At 36.0% G+C, this 17,968-nt stretch overlaps 1 protein-coding gene across 1 annotated transcript in view; it reads left to right on the forward strand.

The window, feature by feature from the left end:
- Positions 1-13,664: 13,664 nt before the first annotated feature.
- SOX6 (SRY (sex determining region Y)-box 6) overlaps positions 13,665-17,968 on the forward strand; it is a gene marked incomplete at its 3' end in the record, with an annotated part of 84,859 nt that continues 80,555 nt past the window's right edge. The window contains exon 1 of the mRNA XM_010183400.1: positions 13,665-13,904. Within this exon, the coding sequence (XP_010181702.1) occupies positions 13,665-13,904 (240 nt within the window). The remainder of the gene's footprint in view (positions 13,905-17,968) is intronic.

Here is a 17,968-nt window from a genome sequence, read left to right on the forward strand (position 1 = left end):
GTTTTGTAGGACTTCACTATTCATTGTCAACAAACATTTCTCCCAGCATTTACTGGCTGATTTAAGTAAACTGTGACTTGTGGCATGGTATAGTAAATTGATAATGAAAAAGCTGTAGGAAAAAAATACAACTCTATACGTCTCCTTAGTGTAATAAATCATTGTAAGGAAAGATTTCTTTGTCTGCTAGTGAGGAGAGACTTGTTTAGTTGTGAACATGTTATAAACCTGATTTGAGATTTGTCTTTTGCTGCAAGTTATGCCTTTCACAGGGAACTGAGTAGGGCTGGAAATTCAGTCATGTGTGCTCTTGACTTCCTTTGTTTCCTTGGGTTAATTCATTAAACTCGCTGTGTCTCAGTTTCTTCTTTCGTAAATTGAGAGTGCTGGGAGTGTTACTTACTAAAAAGTGAAAATATTTTGAGATTTCTGGAACTTGAGAAGTTGTGCTGATTACCAAGTATTAGTGTGCTTCATCACCTTGTATGAAAAAATAACCAGCATAAAGTCTCAAAGTAAGGAAATCTCTTTATGGAGGTGACTCCTCTTGGAGATTGACCACTCTGATGAAAAGACGAGAGGGTTCACCCCAAACGTGCCTGCTTCCTGGGGTGGCTCTGTGCCTCCCTGCTAGCTCCAGTTCCTACTCTGGTAGGGCTTTTCCCTGCCTGAATCAGCTCCCCAAACCTCAAAGACCAAAAATTATTCAGCAGAAGAAGCCTGAAAGAGCCTTTGCTTTCTCCCTTTTTGCACCTTAATTTTGCCTCTCGAAAGCAGGGTGATGGGCACCTCCCCTGGTCCTGTCATCTCAGCCCTGGCCCGTGCACTGTTAATGCCATGGAGGGGCTGCCAGAGTGGTTGTGTGCTGAGGACTGATGCGGCCTAGTATAATTAGCGCAGAGTTTGCGCCTGCTGTGCTGGGAGTCTTATGCATTTGGATGACCCCTGTCTCTCTCATGACCTTGCTCTATAGGAGCTGCTGGACTGCAGTGCTTTGCCAAGTAGCAAGATAAGAATTAATGTTCAAATTAAAATCTAAAATTGTTTTTGTTTCAGTAGTTTGTGTTCAATCCTTATCTGACTTGTTGTCTGATATTAGTGCTTATGCCAGACAGAGAAGTAATTTTTGTTACTTGTTTTGAATGTGTTTGTGTAAGTGATCTTGTTATTTTGAATCAATTCAGGAGGAGCAAATTGAAAAAGTACAGAGAGTAATGCATACAGTGTGCTAGTATTCAGAATATACCTTACCATTTTTTGCATTTCTCTGCAGTGAGTGGTTGGAGGAATATTATCATGTCATATAATCCCTGGTAATAATGTAAGGGTAGTCAGTTTTTCACTGAAAACACATAAATTCCATATTGCAATGGAATATCACCCAATGTGATTTTTCTACGCCAAGATAAGTTGTTAAGGATATATCTTTAGCTGAATAGAGAAGATTCAATTAACCTCAGTATAGCTGCTCTGATTTACAGTGTCTGAGGATCTGACCCATACTTGAAAGTCTGTAATGGTTTTACGTCTCTGTCATAATTCACAGAATCACACAGAATATGAGGAGTTGGAAGGGATCTCAAAAGCTCCCCCGGTCCAACCCCTGCCAGAGCAGGATCACCCAGACCAGGTCACACAGAAACACGGCCAGGGGTTTGGGTGCCTCCAGAGAAGGAGACTCCACAACCTCTCTGGGCAGCCTGGGCCATGCTCTGCCACCCTCACACTGACAGAGTTTGTCCTCATGTTCACATAATTCCTAGATTAAAAGATAAATTTCTTTTCAATTTTATTCGTATTTGTTTTAAAACCACAGACAGTGGACTGTCTCATTGACGGTTCATGGTAGAGATGACAGACATACCAGCTAAATATGCCTATAAAGCTGTATGTTCTGTATGGCAATCCTTTTGAAATGGATAATAGAACTCCCAGCAAACGTCCATGAGAAAATGAAACTGTTTGAATCTGTTTTCAGAAGTAATAGGCTGCACATATTATGTACTGTTTACTTGTCTATTATAATTTATTACCAATAAATGTAAGTGGGAGCTGTTACAAAATATAGCCCTGAGCAAAAATTGACACTGGACGAGAAGACAAGACTTGTTCACAAATGCAGATCATATGTTTTATCATTAAAATATAGTAAAAATGGATCAGAGATGAAAACCACAACAGGGTACTATGTATTTCAATGGTAAACATACTACATCAGAAGTTATAATAGAGTATTTCAGTGTTTTAGCTAAAATCTCTTGTAAGGGATCTAACTGAATTTAAATGGTAATAGTAAAAATTTTTTAAATCACTGACAATACTTTAAGTTTGTATTTTAGACTGTTTATTTTTACTTTCTAATTATCTGGGGACAACTTCATTTGACTGGGCCTTTGGTTCACGTGCTGGTTTATGTTTTTCTCTGTATTATGATGATTCTGCTTCATGACATTCTTTGACAAATTAAAAAATACTAATGCAGAACTTTGAGCACTTGGAAATGTCGAGCAATTCAGAGCCTGGGCACTCTTCCCCTTTTTGATTACGGTTGATTTTGCTCTGCATATTTCTTTCTCCTTGTTAGAGAACAGATGCTTTATGCCATGATCTTCCATTAAAATGAGATAGTTGAGGAGCCTCAGTTACTGCAAATTATTTCTTCCTAACAATTTTGTGGTACTTTGCAGAAAACCAAAAGACAGGGAGAGTTTGTAGTTTCCTTTGCAGTTGATGCAGTTTCAGAGTGCTGTGTGCAGTCTGTGCGCTGCTTGATCTCTCCAAGCTGAATGATGAAGTGTATAAGTTTTACCTGTAATAATTAGTTTTTAATGCTCTCCAATTCTTTTCAGTGCCTAGTCCAAATATCTTAAAGAATTCCTTAAAAGTACAAAACTTGCACTGGGAAACTGGTTAATATTCAGCAATAGGGTGATTTTTTTTGTCTGTTTTACTAAAAAACAATGAAAATACTTGATATTGTTAAGTATGTTGCACTAAGAATAAGACTATGAATAACAATGTCTTAGTTACCTGTTTTTTTAAAGGCAGTTAAAGTCAGTAGAGATTTCATCTGTGGTTCCTGTGAAAGGGCAGAGGGTTCAAAGTCTCAATAAATTGAACTTTAAATTGTTTACACTTCTTAATGGCAACTGATTAGCTTAATTAATAGATGAGATAAGGTTTTGTTTTACTTTATTTGTATTCTTAGACTGTTGCAATTATTTAACTTTTGTCTTCATATTTTCCTACTGAAGTAAATTAACATTATAAAAAAGGACCCCGTCTACTCCCTCTCATGAAAACTTGCATGGCCCAAGCAGCGGAGGGCTTGCGGGGAGGAAGAGAGAGGTTGCCGCATTGTTGTTCTTGGCCATGTTGCCAATCAAATGGGGATGTTTCTGAAATATTTCCTGGGTAGTTTCAGCTAGGCATAGTACCCTCAGTAATCTTTTTCCAGACAGGATGCTGCTTCAGGCTGCCCTGTCCTTTATACCAGTAGTAGCTGCAGCTCACTGGTAAATGAGGTGGCTCCTGTAGGGGTCTGTAAACATAGTTTAGGGTTCCCATTGTGCACATATGTAAGGATCATGTTGTGTGAACCTTATTTCAAAACAAAGAAGTGGTGTCCACAGTTCTGTCTTGTAAAAGCCTCTAACAAGAATCAGAATTTCTCAAAGTTACATTTTGTCTAGTCTTGTTTTATCTGATCAAAATGCTTGCGACTTTAGAATTTCGGTGGGTCTTTGCTGCCTTTCTTTCTTCCTCTGTTCCTCTGTCCTCCTAAATTTCCTGCTTAACCCCTTGAAAGGAATGCCACAAAGGAATATTGGCTAGAATGTATCAGTATTCTAATATAATGGAAGAGAAGGTGTTGATCTGTATGACACAGTGTAGTGCACAAGAGGAAGCATCAATGGCCAAAACCTGTGAACAGCTGTCCCCAGGCATTTGGTGCTGCACCTGAACTCCTGAGGGATGCAACACCTGAGATGAGATGCAGGAGGTGTTCCCAGTTATGTGGAGCCTGCATCTTTTCCTTAACCTCTTCTGCAAGGCTAACAACACATTTAAGCAGTCTTTGTGCCTGCTTTCTCTGCAAGGGTGAGGATTACATCTGGCTCTGGTGCAATTGTGCAGGGTAGAAAAAAGCTGTTTGTCCCTTAACTGCCATTCTTGAATATTCCTTCAGAGAAAAAAATATGTCAAAGACTGATTCTTGGCTTTGCATGTTTTGCTTTTCTCTGTTCTTTTGTAACTCCTCCAGCACTGGTGAAACCTTAAAAAGTATGTGAAGGTGATGTTAATTTACATCAATAAACGTACAAGAACTTTTTGTATGCATTAGTAGTGACAGGAATATTGACTCAGAAAAGGTAATCCATCACTCAACAACACAATATTTTCAAGAAAAAATTATCTTCATTTCTATGAAGCACATGAAAATATTTTTTCAAGTATGTATCCTACCTAGGACACTCTTTTATAGGATGCCCAGAGCTACTGTAGATATAAAACACAATTTCTGGTTATGAGATCTGCATCACCAAATGCAAAATTCACTCCTGAATATGTAGGCCACTTGCTGAATAACCTAAAGAAATATATGGTGAAAATGTTAGTTTTCATGTATTCAGATTACCCCCTTCAAAGCTTTTCCTCAAATTTTTAATATCCTGAAAGACCCAGTTCTGAGACACTCTGCAGTTCAAACTACATTTTCAGTTCTTAGAGTGAAGTCATTTAAACAAACAAATAAAAGTGGCACGTCATGTGTAACTTGTGCCAAAGTACACCATGTGCCCATTAGAATTAATTTTTATGAATCCTCACATATATGAATTCATAATAACAATAAGGTAGATACATGTGCTTGTCCGTATCATCTTTGATGACACTTGCAAGTACTTTAAACCTGCACAAGCAACATCCCAGCAGGGTTCTGACCTGTGTTTATTTTTAGTATTTAATGAATCACCTTCTTTAGCTGTTTTTCTTTTTCACTTAATGAAAGGCATATAAATCTTATAGCTAAATAACACTAGGATATTTTATAGTAAAATTTAAATCCCTCCCCGTTTTCTTTGTTAATAGCCAGATGGATGTGTTTACACTTTGGAGAAATTTGGATTTGATATTTTTGTTATGTTCTGTTTTCTTTCTGGTAATTATGTTGGCACTTTGCTGATCCCTAGTTGTGCATCATTACAATGGAAAGTGACAATTTGATTGTCTTCAGTTGAAGAAACAAGTAATTTTATGTTCACCAAGCTGTCAGGTAGTAGCACCTCACAATACTAAGAGTTCCTGGCAACGTGGTTTGGAACCTGTATTTAAGTGCTTTGATTATTGCATAACCTTTACTGAATCAGAAATATTTTGCCTACTAGAAATGTTTTTAGGCTTGTAGCACGAGGTTTTTATTAAACAGACAATCTGTAACTGAGCTGCAGAGCCATTGTTTCTTGCTACATGAAGGCACTAATTAGGTGGTTTAGCGCAACTGGCTGTAGATGAGTCTGAGATCAATACTCTCACTGTCTACTGAGGTGTTCTATTTGATTTAGCAAAGAGGATCAAAAATATGGTGAGTAGGGGGAGAACGAGAAAGTAGGGTAGAGAAATCTGGCTGCAGATGAACTATTTCAGTTCTGAATTAGGTGATGCAGAGAAATGGCACCTGACCTTTTGTTTTTGCATCTGTAGGACTGAAAATTAACTGTTTAACTCATTATGTGGAAACTCAAGTACCTCCCGAAAATTAACTGTAGACGGAAAAAAAATTTAAGAATACTGTATCTTAACATTGTGGTACAAATCTCAGAGTACTGCAAGTATTTAATGAACCTTTGAGGAACTTCTACCCATCAGATTTAAATGTGGTCAGGAAGATTTCTAATTATTAGAACAAGTTCTAAACTGGCTTCGTAAAGAAAAAAAAAAAAGTCTTTTGCATAAAATCTCAACTCAAAGTCTAAGCATGCTAAAATGAATTCCTCCTAGTGTTTTTAAGCATCCTTTATCAAAACCATTTATATAATCATTCAGCTAAAGTTATTTTATTCCATAAAAATATGTGATTTAATAATTATTTATAGCTACCATTGCTTTTTAATTTTATTATTAATGATTGCTTTTATTTATCTTGTATATTCTGTTACTTGCTGCCTAAACCAACAAATCCTAATAAGATGTTGATGGATAAATTCTTGGCGTGCTCACCCTTGTTCCCACAGTTATTGGTAAAGATAGCTGGAAGTACTGCCTTTTTTCTTTTCCTTTTTCCAACAGTAAGAAATTTGATATCCAGAGACACATGGCATAGTCATAGAACTTTAAAGGCAGTCATCACTTACAAGCTAATACCAACCAATTAAACAGAATTGGTTACGTGATGTAACATTATCAGGAGAAACAATTCATGAGTCAAAGCATTCCAGGGCATATGAGCTCCAGTCCAAAGAACAGTCTCAAGCTGTTTAAATAAAGTGACAGCAATATTGTCAGCTAAATATAAACTACAGAAATTAACTACAGTGACTGAAGATGAGCACATCCCAGGTGCTAAATGACTGTTCTTTCACTGTCCTTTACTGCATTCAGTGTGAGTTCAGCTTAAGCATTTTCAGTGAAAGCTCCTGATAGCGAATACAGAGAATGGAACATTTAACCTACTAGAAAGGTAGGTTGTATTTTTAGTGTTTTATGAATCTGAATAAACACTTTGGATTTTCACTGAAAAGTCATTGAGGGCTGTGAGGCTGTTTTGCTGCATGCATTTTAATGTTTTTGACAATTAGATGAATAGACAGGAACTCATTCCCTAACCCTAATATTTTACTGTGGCTGCAGAGAAGGTCACTATAATGGAGGAATGTAAGAGAAAGACTTTCCAAAGACGTCTGTTTAGCTGTCACATTTTTGGATTACAAATGAGTAGAAATACCATTAAAATTGCTCCAAACCCTCTGAGCTTTGAGGAAGTTTGAATCTGAAGTCCCAATTTGTGATTTGGATTCATATCTATTAACAGAAGTGTAATTTGTCTGCATTTGAAAAACAAATGCAAGAATAGCTGAGTGTGTATCTTGGAAGCCGTGTGTGTGCTGCTTAGCTTGATGCTTATATCAGCAGGAGATTTAGGTGCTCGGTTAATGTTATAGCTGTCATTTCTTGAATCATATTTGCTTACACTCCCCACCCCCTTTCATTTCCGAGGTGATTCCTGCAACTACCATAAACTCTATAATTGTGCAGTGCTCTTTATGAACTATACGTAACTAATTCTTGTAGTATTCATGCAAAATGAAGCCGAGGAAGAGCTTAAGATTCTTTCCCACTGCTGCCTTGTCAATTTATACAGGTTATGTGCATAGGGATTCATATTGGAGTGTGGGACCACAGGAGAATGGCATTATTTAACTGTTTATTTGTGTTACTAAGGCCCCTTGAAAACACATGTGAGATTTCATAATTTTAGGAAATAACTGTTGTAAAATGGTAGACAGATTACAGCTTTAGATTTACAATGAATTACATTACTGAGTTATGCCTAGATAACATTATTTTACAGGGGCAAAGCTGTGAAATATTTTGGCTATTGGTAAAGCATTTTCATTTTTCTTTAAGTCTATCTGAACACTGCTAGAACCAGTATTCTTTATACAGCAAAAATAAAGATCAGTTTTCCTGAACGCTTAAACTATGCTAAACTGCTTCACAGCTAGAAATAAGTACGTTGTTCCAATAACTTCTGTGCAACTCTGTCAGTGTACTCCATTCTATGTCAGGTCTCTCTGTACAGATGAACTTGCACTGCGAAGCAGATCACATAAAGGATGCTCCATGGGGTGCGCTCTTGAGTTTTAGAAGGGGTTTGAGGATCCACAAAAGACACAGGGCCACCGAGTGATGAGATGTGCCATAGATATGAAAGAGGAGGATACTATGGGCAGTGCAGGTAAAGAAGAGTATACAATGCATTTAATTTATACCAAAGCTGAGTGCTGATTTGTAAGGGAGGGTCCTGTAGGTCACATTTAATATTATGATAGGAGTATGCACATTTTTTGCTCTTTTAGAAGGCAGGGAGGGCTAAGATGCTGTGGCTGAATTTTATTTTTTACAAAGAGCAGGTTAGGGTAAAAGTTTCAAAGGAAATATTTAAAAGGTTATGAGTACTTCTAAAAATGGTTTCTCTTAATTTATTTAGTTCTGGAGTCACCAAAGCACTTAGACATGTGCTTAACTTTTTGAAACTGCGTATTTCAATTTGAAATTAGTGGACTGCTTGCATACTTACAGTTAATCATGCACTTAAGTACTTTAATCTGGCACTTTGGGGAAAAGGAATGGAGACTGTTCATAAAAGCTCTGTAAGTGAATGTATTTCTAATCTAATCTGATTCCTATCTACTGTTGGAGCTGTAGACCTGGGTTATGTCTATACTGCAGTCATTAAGGTGGGATAAATTAGTCCATCTGAGTACCATGCTATTGTAGTTGGAGTGCTATCAGAAACAAGCTTGTTTATAATCGGTTTGGACATCTCAGCATTACAAAGCAGTCATTTATATGGCTGCAGTGTAGCCATGCCTGTAGGTTTTTCGAATGCTTTGTGAGGGTGGAGCAGAAGTCAGTCTCTCCAGCCAACTACAAGTCTGCTTTGTCACGTAACTCATTATTGCTTAGTTTATATGTGTTTGAAATATTGTCTGGGCTATCATATTGTTGTTATCTGTGCTAATACTTTGTGGCTTGATTCTGAAATGTCTACCAGCTAAAACTTCAGGTTTAGAAATAATTTCCACTGTAACATTTAATCCTTTGAGCAGTCAGCAGGGATGGAAGATTTTAGGCTTTGGAAGCCTTTCATGTCAGGAATATAATATTGTTTTGAAAAAGAAGCTATACATTGTTTGAAGAATTTGAGACCATAGAAAAGCCTTAGACAAAAAGAAAGTATTATTATTTATATTTAGAAAGGTATAACACACGCTGTCTATAGGAAAAAAGGAAAACTGATGCTTTGAGAATCTGACTGGCAGTCTTCCTTAGAGCAGAGAGAATTTCTTCTCTGTGTTAAAATAAAAAATCATATCAGATATATAAAGAATGGAGCTGTTTGGGACTGTGTTTAGCTTTATGTAGGTAAAAAACCCTTAGCAGTTCAATTTTACCTTTACTACCTCAGTACTGAGGCTGACAAATTAGGGTCCAATTCCTCAGCTTTCCTGAGTTGTTGAGAAACAATCGCATTCTTTTTCTGTCTTGAGTACAAAATGAGATAGAATTTATTCTAGTTTTGGAAAATCCAAATGAAGATTTGTTTAATTCTCACAGTTGAGTAGGTGATAGGACTTGAGATAATTAAGGCCTTTTTCAACTCTTTTTTCATACCCATTAGGTATATTTTCCACCTTTAGTGATTGCTGTGTTCAGCTAATCTGTCAATTTAACCAAAGCAACAATTTCACAATGTAGTATTCTTTCTGATTGTGTGCTGTGTAATCAATATACTGATATAATGTGAGTGTAATTTCCTCTCTTATTTTATCTCCACTGCACAGTATTATAAATAAACAGCTAAAAAATAAAAAAGAAAGAAAAGCACCAAACAAATCTGTTGCATCTCCTTTTAAGATTGTACCACTGTAGACACTTGTTCTAGTAAAGTAGAATTGGACCCACTTGATTGCATTTAAATTTTTCATGCTTCAGCAGTTTGTCTGGGAGCACAGTAAAGAAAACCCCCCGAGTGAGGATAGTTTAGAATAATAGAACTTGATTTTGTGTATTATAGCGGCACCATTTGCGCTGCTGTAGTTAGGGTTGTGTCAGCACTTCCATTATAAACCCCTGTTTGCAGGGGTTATAACTAGGGAGTTATTTTTTTATCAGAAATTTAAAAAAAAATAATTCTAGTGAATTTAATTGATAAAAGGAGAAAAAAGAAAATAAATTATAATGGAAATTAGTAAATTTCTTATAGCTTTTATAAGACTTATTTTTTAGGAATGTTGATTTCTTTTTTCCTCTAGCCAGGGATTTGAACAAATATCTTCTGAATATTTAAAATGTAAAACTGAGAAGTTTTTATGGCTTAAAATTTGACTGCTATTTATAGTAATATTTCAACATTAAAACATTTTAACACAACAACCTGTTCTGTGGTTTAATGCTATCATAAACATAAACTGCTCAGATGGGCCAGATTCTTCTCCCGTTGAATTTGATGAGACCTTGGAGTTGCTGGCCAAACTCTGCCTTTGAACCTGGTGTTGTTCCATGGACACAGTTCTCCCATTTAAGTAAAAACAAACGGGTAATGAGTGAAAACCTACATGAAGTAATAGACTGGATAACGCCCACTACAAGATGTTTATATTTACTCTGGTTCACTGATTATAAACCCAGGCATAATCAATAATTGGTGCCTAACTTGGCACCCTCAGAAAACTTGTACACATAAGGTATATTGATTAAGTTAATGATTGTGCTGGGAAAAGAAGGTGGAGGGCTTAATCTAGCAGGGTCCTACATCTCTGTCCCTTTTACCCTGAAGATGTTCAAAGTCAGGCTTAATGGGTCTCTGAGCAACCTGGTCTAGTATCAGTGTCCCTGCTCACTGCAGGGGAGTATGGACTAGATATAAAGGTCCCTTCCAACCCATTACATTCTATGATTCTAGCCTAATGTTTAAAATCCAGCAACCAAAAACCTGAAAGACACCATTAATTGCTGACCTCTGACCATAATTAATGCGATAAATCTTGCCATTTTAACAAAGGTTTTGGGGAAAATAGAAGAGAAACACACCCCTAAGAACTGTGTCATGAGGAGAGCAAGTGCCTGGGAGGCCTGCCTGAGCTTCTCTACCTTACTATAGGTAACTGAGTAAAATGCAGTACGAAAATGTGCCTGACCATAACGCAAAAGTGGAGAAAAGGGGAAGATGGAGCTAGAAAGCATTTGAACCCTGCTTATGGGCTGTTCTCTTAGTCTGGTTCACAAAAAAGTTGCTGACGATGGCTTGGGATTATTAGTGAATGCAACTTTGTCGATGCAGTTTTATTTTTAAGGTTAACAGAGTCCTGCTTTCTCTATGTAACCAACAGAACACGAATAGAGATTTTTATTTCATTGTGTTTAAAATGTCATGAATAAGAGGAAAGTATATTAATGTATGTGGCAAAGTGTTTCCTCTACAGCACATTACCAGTAGATAGGTTTAGTGAGTGGTCACTTAAGGAAATACCAAATGCCTGTTTATGAAATAGAGGTGAAGCCTTTCTAGACTAATTATATTCAGCATGTAATTTCTAAACTTCAGTCTGAATTTTGATTTTCAATTAACATTCCCAATTTGAAGATAATTTTCTATTTAATGTAATTGCAGGAAATAATTTATTGGCTGATTAAGACTGAGGGCCCAGCCTTCCTTAAGAAAACAGTCCCTAACAAACCAGCCTTTAAAGCCAACTCGTAGCTTTGGACAGATTCAGCCTATTTTTGCAGCTGCAGAGTTGTGTTTAATTAGGATTGTGCACTATTATTCATTGGTGCAGTTTGTAGTTGAAATTATTCTTAAGAGACATTTTCATTTCTAGTTTTGTGTCATGATTAATTTATGATGAAGAAACAGCTATAGCTACTGCTTTTCACAGGAGCTCGTTAGGTTTGAAACAGGAACGAGATCTACTGAGAAGGTGAAAGAAAGGAAAATCCTTTACTGTGACTTTCAGTATTCATGTCGGGTTTTCAAATTGCATAGAGCATTTACTTATATTCTCATTACATTTTATATTTTCACATTAACATGACTATTTTATTGAGAAAAGGAAAAGTAAACCTTTTATTTTATATTGGATCATAGTAATTATTTACCAGAACCTTTTGAAGTACGTACAGTAACGCCACTTGCTGAACTCTTGGCATGTTCTCTGTAGCATTAACACAAATTCTTTAGCATAGTAAGAATGTAATACACAGTTTAAATTCCTCAGTTCTGCTTATTGGCAATGTTAGTATTAGACTCCCACTTACACTTAGGCTCTCATAAAGAAACGTGAACCTTTTTTCCCCACCAGTATGGAGTTTAAGAGGCAGGATTATCTCATTATTTACAGAATAGTTATTCTAAATAGGTATCAGTGTTTCAATATGTTTCAAAGCACTTCAAAGCTTGTAATACTTTCATATAGAACTGTACATAATTAGATTAGTTGATCCTATATTAGTTTTTTTTTTCACTGTAGGATACTAAATCTGAACTCCCTCATTAATTGTGAGAATTTTAGCATTAGCTGTTAAATCCTATATGAAACACAAGCTGCTATGTAAAAACTACTGTTTAAATTGAAATTAACTTAATTATTTTTCTTTGCACTTGATATTTCCTTCACTGTAATATTCATGAAAGCATGTGACAGATTTGTAAATTTAACTGTTAGACTCAGATTTCCAGACCCTTTAATCAGTATTTATTTGTCTGTAGAAACAGTACTAGCAAGTTAATGATTTGCTAATTTGAAAAATCCTCATGTGGTTTCCTGTATAAACTGATCTGTGCATTTTTAAAGAAATGATATGAAATCAATAGCTGTTAAAAAACAATTAAGGTGAAGATCTTATTCCTTACTTTCTCAGCAATTTCAGTGTCAAGGATTTTCTGAAGTTACTAAAACCTGGGAAAGCAGCAAGTATATTTTAACTGTCTTCCTTCAGGTTTATTAATGGTTGTTTTAACAGTTGCTGTTAATCTTAGAAATTTTAAACGAAGTGTTTTCAGATTTTGAGGTAAAGTCAGTTATGTTTTCATCTAAGTGCAGAAACTGGTGAAAGCTGTGTTTGCATACGAGATGGTAGTAAGAGGCCATTATTAGGAAAGTACATTTAACATAAATCAGTGCATTTATTCATTGCACTTTTAAGTCATTTAAAGTAATTTGTTGAGCTAGATCCTGTACTCCATGCCTAATATGAAATAAAACATAATTATTTTAGATTTTTAGTTTAAACTGCGAAAGATTACTCAGATATTGTCCATTCATTCAATAAACTTTTCAGTTTTAGAACATTTTTCACATTAACATCTCAAAACACTTTCCAAAAGGTAAAACTGGGTAAAATTTTAAACAGGTTAAGAGCCAGATACAGCTTTAAACAAGCAGCAGAAAGACTTAATTAGCAGAATTTGAAATTGATTAAAAAATTCTCACCTGTGTGGAAAACATCTTCTGCTTGCAAGAAATAGGTTAGGAAGCATGATGGACTCTCTTATTTAAATAATTGCTTATAACCTTCAGATCGCTCATGGGAGTAAGAGTTCGAAGACTTGAACTCTTATGCAAAATCAACATGAAAATACCAATAAAATCACTATTTTCTTCTGGCTGGAGAGAATTATATTGTTTGTCAAGTCTAAATAAGTAGAATGACATCCTATAACTTAACCCTGACCTTGGCATCAATGAATACTGAATCTCAGAGGCTTGGATCCAGATTCCCCAAACCTGTATGATTTAGAGTACTTTTGTTGACTGCATATGATTAAATTTTAACTGTTGTAGGCTCGTGTGGTGTGTTCAGAGGACTGTTTTGACCTCGATATTTTTCATTTAACACCAGTGTTTTCTTTTTGTCTGCCTTTCTTGTTTTGTAGAAGAATGTCTTCCAAGCAGGCTACCTCTCCATTTGCATGTGCAGCTGATGGAGAGGAAACAATGACCCAGGACTTAGCATCACGAGACAAGGAAGAGGGCAACAGTGATCAGCACATGACCTCTCATCTGCCTCTACATAATGTAATGCACAACAAACCTCATTCTGAGGAGCTACCAACTCTGGTCACAACCATCCAACAAGATCCTGAGTGGGATGGAGTCATCTCAGCCCAACACAGAATGGTGAGTTTCACAGTTCTCACAAGGGGTTTCTAAATTAGTACTGTAAAAGACTGTTCACTTCCATTTTGAAAGACATGTTCAGTACAATCCTTCATGGGTGTAAAGCTTTTTAAATGTTAAAGTGTCAGTGTTAGTAATAGATCAGCATCAATATGGTGTAATTGTAAATTACAATTGTATAATCTTCTTAAGTATACAGGTCTATATGAATGAGGTCATTTGATGAGTTCACCTTCAGAAAGGAAATGCATCTCTTTATTATGTTTTCATTCATACCTTGATTTATGTCATAACCTCTCTAGGTCATAAATTAAAGCATTAATTTCTGACAGGAGGATGTAGATCACAAGTGTTTGTCATCTGCAAAATGTTGTGCTAAAGGAAGAAACTTTAATGTATTTTTTACTTGTCTCTCAGAAACAGAACCCACCAAATCTAGAATATTATAGCTTCACACCACAACAAAGAAGCTGGCATTTTAGGTGACACAAAAGTCCTGCTGTATTTATATGAAATTACACCATTTTGTGGAGGAGCTGCTTACGAGTAACTATGTCGTGCTTTTCTGCCCTAGATCATCAGTTTGAATATAGGTGATATTAGCAATGATCAGAATTATTATCTGTATTCTCTTCAGTAGCCTAGATAAAATTGTTTTGCAGTTGTAATTCTGTCTCTGCATCCCCAAAACTCTGCGATAAATGGGCAGACTGAATGAAGACTGAATGGGCACAGCATCTCAGTCAATTTATTGCTTTTGCATGTATTCCTCAGGAACAGAATTAAGGTACGTGCAGCAGCCAGGTGTTCTGTAAATTTAGAACATCGTAATTCCAGACTCTGCATAAAGTGATTTTCACATACATTAAATTCACACAGTTAGTTTAAAAAGAAAACCCTGCCTTTTCATAACATTTCTTCTTCTGTATTTTTATTAAATATCTATGAGTGGATTTTTTCAGCTTTATTTTTTCTTAGTCTTTTTTTTTCAGTACTAATCAGCAGCTTTCAATATAGTTAAAAAGAATTGTAGATTTTTTTTGACAGCACTATTAATAATTAACTTATTTCAAATTTGACTAGAAATAATAATTCTAATGCTTTAATCAACATAGATACTGAAATTCTTCATGCATATTGTGATGACTGGAATAATTAAATAATGGCACTACAATAATACATATTTTGTTACTATAGTGATTTTTTTTTTCTTTCTAAAATCCAATTTATTCAAAAGATCACATCAAACCAGTAAAATTGTAATGCACAATTTAACCCAGTGCAGAACTTTTTGTCAGGCCTAAAATATTCCTAAGTATTTGGGTGACTGTCATGAATAAGGCAAAATTTCAACTGTAAAGATGGCTTTGAAGAAAAATGATTGTACATTAGTAATTTGGCAAGGTAGGTTTTAAGGTGTGTATATGGCTCAGATGGAACCTCATTTTGGTCACAGTCAGTCTTTTGACCAGCCGTGCCATAAGCTCATCAGAATAATTCTAACTTCTGTGTTATCAGGAGGACAAGCTGGACGCAGAGTAGAAAGGATTGATCAAGTTTGTTGATGGAAAAAATAGATCTGTGTATTCATCAGCTGCTTTCCTATTCATTCAGACAGGCGTGTACACTCTGTGAATTCAAGTCTCAGGACACCAATAACGTTTTTAAAATGTGTCCGCAGTAGAAAGGAACTCCTGGCCTCTAGGATTCCCTCAAAGCATTTTTTTGTGCTGTTCCTTGCACCCATAGCAATGCTTAAGCCAAAATGATAGAACCTCTTGCCCTATGATCAGTTCTATTCATTTGTATTGTTCTGAAGTGGTTTTGCATGTACAGCAGCAGAGCAGAATATCTGTTTTCTTTCTTAATGCTGTCCTATCTTGTCAACTCTTGCTGTACCTCTGGGCAGGCATGAATCAATACCCATCTTATGTTTCAGAACAGGTGCATAAACTTTGCTTGAGTGACTTAGCACTCTGGCTTTCCTCCCTCCTTTTTTCAGTATATATTCCATCATAAGTGTAGATAAATGTCCTGTAAATCATTAGGAGTTTCCAAAATTCCCTTGGGTTAGTATCTGGTGGGTGTATGTCATCTGATGTTTAGGGAGCTCTCATCTAAACCAAACAGACTTTTTGTTTGTTTTCAAAGCTGGGTATAATTTACAAGGCTTGGCTAGAAGTGAAAAGTGAAGTTCTAAGGCATGCTGTTTTGTTGCATTTAAAAGAGATCTAAAATGTACAGAGCAAGGTCCCAGTGTATGTACAGTTTAGGTAAGTTGGTTGACTAGATATATCATAACAGTGAAGTGAAAATTTTTTCTTTCTGCTTGAGAGACTGTCATTTAGGGTAACTTGTTTGATTTTTTTTTTCTCCCTTATTTATGCCATTCATAAGCAAACCTGTGAGCCTCAATTAATTGCATAAAGTTTATCTGAAAAGACTCAGTCTCCAAGCAGGCATCAATATTGCTAAGAAAGAATTCAGAGGCATCTGCAGGTTTCCTGATGGAGGCAATTTCATACTCTTTTAAGGGAGGATAGGAGATTTTTTCCAGAAAGACAAATTCCAGAAGGTGGGTTGGGCAATTTTGAGATAGGTGCTGTGGTAGTGACCACTTTTCTACTTAATAAAACCAAACTCCCAGAAGGTGAGTGCTTTCTGACCTTTCCCAGATGGATCCTTTCAAAGCAGGTTTGAAGAAGCACCTGCTCATACCATTTACACTGAAAGGCAGTAGTGCTGTCATTAAAATGCATCAATAATGTGTGTTGTCTGGTTAGAAGATAGGAAATTCAAAGAATGCTGTGTCGACATATGGGAAGGAAAAAAATCTCCTTTATATGGTATCTAATTAAGGGCACAATTCTGCATCCTTTGTGCCCTTAAAACTACCAAGGAGTTCACTGGAATTTGTGAGAGCACACAGCATGTATCGTAACAAACTATGAGGGCTTTACAGATCTTAAGTAAAAAAAGATACTGTAGTAGGGCAATTTGACTTAAAAAAAAAAAAAAAAAAGATTTTTTTTTTCCCCAACATTTAAGGTATGCAGCACTGTCTGTAATGTAAGATACCTTTAAACTACATTGTGTATTATCATTAAAAAAAAACCAAACCTCACTGGCTAGAAATGTTTTCAAACTTTAACTCCCTTTTGATATCAGGCATTGCTTTCCACTGAGTCCTTTGTGTATTCTGAATGTCTGGAAGCAAAAATATTTTGTTTTAACTCCCACTCTATAGTATTTCCCAGCTGTGTGCTTATATGGTGTAATAAAAGGATTTAACAAATGGGAAATAGCAGCTGCATTTGGAAATTCCCTTTGTGCTCCCTTTTCATTTGACAGATTCAGCAATGTGTAACAACTGTAACGTCAGACCTGTAATGACTTACACAGTGAGTAACACATCACCAGCCAATTTGATGTTACAGTAGGGAGAAAATAAAACAACCAAAAGATTTCTGTAATTTCATCTTGCTGAGTTGAAATGATTATATGAATATTTCTAACTGTAACGTAATATAAAAATACCTGGACATATGGTTATTTATTATGGTTATTTTTTATGGTTATGCCTGTAGAATATAGAAAATAGAAATTAAATCTATTATAGGCTAAGGATGTATCTGTTTGCTGCAGTGAACTGTAGGGAAGAGAGCAAAGTGGTACTAAGAACTATCCTGCTCTCTCTCATGGACACTGAAAGAGGATGAGGGGGGAAAGCCAACAATACTTACTTTTGCTAAATTTAATAGTAATTGAATTGCTGTATCCCAATAGTATGTTTACCAGTAAATATGTAAAGAAATGGAGCATCATAATTTGTGGTTTGTTCTCTGGGGAACCAGGAATGGTCCCCACCATCTTACAGAGCCCTACACAGCTTGTGAGGTAAATTATGAAGGTTTTTTAAATTTTGCTCTGAAGTATCTGGAGACAGCAGTGCCAACAAGATAAAAAATTAGACGGACAAGTGGCCTAATCCTCTCTGAGGAATGGGATGGTGTATTACCCTGACTGTAAAGGCTAGATGTGGGCCTTGTGAACAATAAATTTGA

This window comes from Mesitornis unicolor, unplaced genomic scaffold (assembly GCF_000695765.1).
Source record: "Mesitornis unicolor isolate BGI_N332 unplaced genomic scaffold, ASM69576v1 scaffold18994, whole genome shotgun sequence".
Classification (NCBI taxonomy): Eukaryota; Metazoa; Chordata; class Aves; order Mesitornithiformes; family Mesitornithidae; genus Mesitornis; species Mesitornis unicolor.